Source organism: Apium graveolens, chromosome 2 (genome assembly GCF_009905375.1).
Source record: "Apium graveolens cultivar Ventura chromosome 2, ASM990537v1, whole genome shotgun sequence".
In the NCBI taxonomy this organism is placed as follows: domain Eukaryota; kingdom Viridiplantae; phylum Streptophyta; class Magnoliopsida; order Apiales; family Apiaceae; genus Apium; species Apium graveolens.
Window position 1 is genome coordinate 41433390 of NC_133648.1, and position 5805 is coordinate 41439194.

General features: G+C 35.0%; 1 protein-coding gene across 1 annotated transcript; it reads left to right on the forward strand.

The window, feature by feature from the left end:
* Positions 1-3461: 3461 nt before the first annotated feature.
* Positions 3462-5543, forward strand: LOC141707335 (dof zinc finger protein DOF2.1-like). Its single transcript, XM_074510439.1, has 2 exons — positions 3462-3700; positions 4420-5543. Exons 1-2 carry the CDS (start codon positions 3662-3664, stop codon positions 5356-5358), a joined length of 978 nt encoding a protein of 325 aa, XP_074366540.1. The 5' UTR covers positions 3462-3661; the 3' UTR covers positions 5359-5543.
* The last annotated feature ends 262 nt before the right edge of the window (positions 5544-5805 follow it).

The window sequence follows — 5805 nt, forward strand, 5'->3', positions numbered from 1 at the left end:
TACTCTTCTCTCTCAAGTCAGAAATGTCATCCTCCGACTACTCCTCTAGCTGAGATCGACGACTTGGAATATGTGCCCCTTCAAGAATGTCGGAAGTTGGTGGTTGACACCCAAAAGACATGGTGATCTCTACTCAGTGAAAAGTACAGGAAGTGTCATTAACCAGCTGCTATAAAAAAAGAAATTCAGGGTTAAGACACGCATCATCGCCAACAAAATAAAATATGTTTTGAAGGATTTAAGGCACTCCCAATGAAGAAACGAGGTCGTAACCCGGACTCCGAATAAGCCTCGGACGCGCCCCGTGTGAAGAAAAGGCCGCGACCGGGCTCCGGAAAGGTACAGGCGCACCTCGCACTTGTGGTGGCTACGACCCGCGGACCCAGGCACTTCAGCCGTGGCCCGTAAGTGGTGAAAGGGGCCCCTCAATGTGCGAAATGGGCGTAAAATTGATGCCTTAATATTTAAGTTCAAGCTATTTATAAACATAATTGGCGGTCAAATTGAATATTATACAAGATCTACGAGCTATGATAACAACCAATACACATATATATATACATACAAATCCATGGCAAGAATGTAAACTTCAAGAAGCTTCAAGACTTAAAATCAAGCAACATACATGGTGAAATCTAAAGGAAGAAGCATAAAAAAGTACCTTGGATGAAGATGAGTTAATTGAATGGAGTAAGGATGAAGCTAAACCTATCCAAATCATAGCTTCTTGAGTTTCTTGAAGAAAAGAGTTTTTGTATTTTTGAATTGGGTGTTCTGGAATTAGGGAGATAAAAATGAAAAAAAGAGTGTATATAAGGAAGAAAATTTCAAATTTCTCAAAATTTGAACGCCCGAAATGATTCCCCGGGGGTAGGGCGTCCCCCGCGCGGCTCCAGCATCGAAAAAGAAGGAAAATCTTATGGGATTTTCAAAGAATATTCGCAAAAGATTTTTTTGGGGAAAATTGAAGTTTTCATTATAAAATGTCGGAAGAAATTTTTACAACAAATTTTATCCACTAGCTAATTTTTAAAGGAAGAACGAGTAGAAGAATACTTGTGGAAAGAAATCTACTTGCGGAAGATTGAATGAAGATTTTGCGGAGAACGGGATTAAAACTACTTCCGGAAGATGGAAGGATTAAAACCCCTTAGGGCGCGACCAAGCCATTTGGTTGCAAAGGGTGGACGCTCCGCGGCGGAGAATGAATAATGATGAAGAAATAATAAGAAATGTTGTTCCCACAACTCAAATGGGAAGAGAACTATACATAAGAATTATAAAATTAAGGATGAGGAACCCTCAATGAAGTTCCACACCCCTTAAGATGCGCCCTGGGAATCTGGAGGAGCCTTCAGAGGGCTTCCTACCCTTCAAGGCGCCACCTGAGTGTACGGAGGGACCTCTGGGAGTCTATTTACCCGAAAAACATACTGAAAACGCCATAGAGGAACGGTCGTTAAAACTAGTGCGTGCTTTGGTAGCCTTATCTCTTTATTCGACGGGTTATCCTCGTTAGGAGACTTTTTGATTATCTCGCACTTTGCACTTATATGTTTGGGATCACTTATTTTGTAATCTGGTGGGTTATCCTCAATGGGGGAAATGATGCGCCTATGATTATGATCAACAAAGATAGCGGTAGCGGAGATGATATCCACCAGCCGGGGAGTTTCCTTACCCATGAAGTTCCGAAGTTGTAATCTAGCCTTGGGTTTTTGTGACTAGCCCACATCGCTGAGCACTCCTAAAGTAAATATATGTTCGAATTATAATAGCAAGTTGGCTCGACAACTCTTATTGAGCCTCAGAATGAGATTCCAAGTCCATATTAATTTCCTGTTCTCGAAGAACTGTGCAGGGTTTTATCCTCTACCAAAGGAGGTACATAGGCACATTGTAAGGGGTTCGAAGCGAGAGCTCTATACGCCACCACCAAACACCCTTGCGATCTCAGCCCCCGATTTTATCAGAATCACCGTATTTCAACGACTTTTTCGGTGAAGAACCACCATCTTGATTCCGGACGCGAATCTCAAATTTTTGTAACCAACTTCCTCTGTTAACATAAAGTTTTAGTTTTATATTTTATATAGTATTTAAGTAAAGTTTGCTTATAGTTATTTTTCCATCTATTTATAAATATGTCATTATCGATTCATACTTTAAAATGTTGACATAAATATAATAAAGTTACAATAATATTATTAATTTTTTAATTAAATATAGTATTATTTTTCATTATTATAAAATAAAACTAATTATGATTATTTTAATATTTTAATTGTGTATTTGAAATTAATAATAAAATAATATTTTAAATATATCAGATGATTATAAATAATGTCACTGAAATATAAATTCTTACGTATACTTGAATTTTTAAAATCAGGTTTGATGTGAACATATTTTAAAATTAAAAAAAAATCTTATTATCATGTCAAAATGTTTTAAATCGAACCCGGTCATGACATACATGATCATGATATTAGTTATTAGTGTATACATATTAGTGCATGGAAATACATGAAATACATGTTATTTTTTTATAAAAGGTTTCAAATGTTAAAATATGTACTTGATGGTAAATTAACTTCCAACCGTCATTGAATACATAATATACAAAACGAGTGAAAATTGTACAATAATATTTTACAATTTTAACAAAACTCAAATTATTTAATATTAGGACGAAGATTTCCAAAAAAATATCAAAATTTTCTACCGATACATTTCTTATCATATGTTTACTATAAATTTCCAAGCTGAATGACATTTTCTGCCGATTTGATACTTGTACGAAATGCCATGGAAAATGAGGAGGACTCATTTTTTCACGTTATTTTCTTAGAAAGTTTGTCATAAACAAAACACTATCGATTTAAGTAAAGTATTTTTTACCGTAATATTGCGATCAATTTTCTCAATTTACTGTGTTTGCATTTTTATGTCAAGTATTTAAATCCAACAATTAACCCGATATTAAATCTTTTTAAATCTTTTTTATAATTAAATACTGAATTTTCGCACCAAAAAATTAAATATTTATCTAATTTTATTGATGATGTGTTCGTTTATATGATAATTGCCAGCTCTAACATATTTTTCTATCGTATTGCATGAATTTTGAAATTTAATCTAGAAAATACACTTATCTATGTAGGCCTGTACAAAGAATTACAACATTAAAATTTTTATTGTTTCTGTTGGTCTAAAATAAATCAAGAAATAAGATCTGAACTTGTTATCTTGTTTCTAATATCTCTCTCTCTCTTACGCAGCAGGGGTTGCTTTATCTGCGTGCTAAGGCAACCTCACATCGATCTCTGGTCCCACACCCCGTACCCTAACAACACATTACCCTCCCTAGTAATCATTACTGCTACTGCCTTCTCTCTCTCCCCACACATATCTATACAACTATTTTATGAGTGTACCTGTATATATATCGTGTATAAATAAAGGCTTCCTTGCTCATTTCATTTTGCATAATTTCATCTTCTTCTACCTCAGCTTACCTTTTCCTCTCTCCTTCTTTCCCTCTTATCTAAACATACTTAATTTCATACATATGTTTGAGTTTGTGTCTGCTTAAATAATCAGTAGCGTGTCTACTAGTTTTAATCTTGAAAGTTAAAAGGAAACTTATATAGAACTGATAATGCATGGTATGGATCATTCAAGTGCACAGCACCAACAGGTATACTTATTATTCATTCTCAAGATCACTACTGCTTTACTTTAATCATTTCTAGACTAATACCCTAACTTGTTTTATTTTTTCCATTTTCATATATCTAGCTAACCTCTTCTAGTTTTCATTTCATACATCATATGTTTCAATCATGCTTCTTTTGCGGTTTCTTTGTTTTTTTGTCCAAATACTAAAAAAAATCACGATATAATAAAGGGAAAAGATGATGTTTTTCTCATTATTACTGTATAGTTTTTTGTTTTTTTTTTTGACGGAAGTATAGTTTTTTGTTTTATTATCTGCAAATGGGAGAGTTCTTTTACTTGCTGATCTTAAGTTTAACAGGTTCTTTTTTTCTCAATTAGGGGGTTAAAATCAATTTGTAGGGTCTTCAATTTTGAAATTCTGCTAAATTCTGAATGTGAATGTGGTCCAAAACAAAGATCTTTCTTTTCTATGTTTCCCTTCAATTTATCAAGAAAAACATGTTTACTTGACTTCTTGAGTACTAATTGTAGATCTTAAAAAACTACAATTTCAAGCCCCAATATCCACTTCATATTTTTGCCCTCAAATTACTCTCTCCAGCTGCCTTGACTACTTTTTTCCAACAATGAGTACTATATGCACTTTTTTTTTGTGGAGTTGTTATCAAAATGGTATTGTATATGTATATCTGTGTGTGCAAGACTTGTAATATATTGATGTTTATATTATATGTGCAGGAAATGGCTTCTAATGAAACACTAGAAAGCATGTTGGTATGCAACAACAACAACATTAACAAAGCAAGTGAAGAAAAGAAATTACTAAAGCCACCACCAGAACAAGCTCTAAAATGCCCCAGATGTGACTCAAGTAACACTAAGTTTTGTTACTACAACAACTACAGCCTTACTCAGCCAAGATACTTTTGTAAAGCTTGTAGAAGGTATTGGACAAAAGGAGGCACTTTGAGAAATGTTCCTGTGGGTGGAGGGTGCAGGAAGAACAGGAGATCCTCATCTTCATCATCCAACTCTTCTTCTTCATCAAGATTGATTAGGACTCAAGATCATCACTCTTCACTCATCCAAACAAACCCTCTTTTAGCTGCTTATGATTCTACTGATCTTTCTCTTGCTTTTGCAAGACTTCAGAATGGGCAACTAGGGTTTGATCACTATCAAAATCATGATCACCATGATCAGTTCGCTGCCATGGGTGGTACTAATGGTAACAATCCCAATAATACCCATGGGTTTCTTGATGCTTTGAGAAATGGTTATCTTGAAAATCCATTTAATGGGTTTCAAAATGCATCATACTATGGGAACAATATTGGCAATGCTGAGAATGTTGGGGGTATGAATGTAAATGTTGAAGACCAGATGGGGAATCTACCATATGAGGATTTGATGAGTAGTGGTGCTACAACACAAGCTGTGACAGTCACCACTGTGAAGCAAGAGGGTCCAAGTGGTGTCCGAGAATCCCCGATGGCACCGGAGACCGGAAGAGTATTGTGGGGATATCCATGGCAGCTTAATGGTGGTGGAGATGGTAGCGTTATGGGTGATGTTGATGCTGCAGGAAGACAGAACAACTGGATTACTGGGATTAATGGCTCTACTAATTGGCATGGACTTTTCAATACTCCTCTCATGCAAGGAGATGTTAATTAGGATTAGTTAATTATAACTATAATATATGGTTCTTCTATATTAAAGTTTGCAGGAAATGTAGGAAGATAGTAGGTGGTATAATTTTGTTATCTGTTTCTTATGATCTATAAATTTTAAGTTGGTTTCTATTTGTTTTAGAACAAGGAAGTTTATGAACTTAATGTATCTATGTTGTGTTGATCTTTTTTTCTTTGCTAATTCTGTTTTGTTGATCTTGATCAGTTCATACTTCATACTGGGTATCTTAAGTTTGTATTACTGACTGAATTAACCAAATAAGGGATTACTGTAGTCTTCAAGGTACTCACAAAGTACAAGAAGGTGCCCTAGCAGTAGTCTAGGACTGTGGTTGTTGAAGCTATATTGACAATACTCTCTACTGTACAAACTGTCTTTTGGTCGCTTTATACAGTTCTCGAAAGATTTTAAACAGATATCCACTTTCAT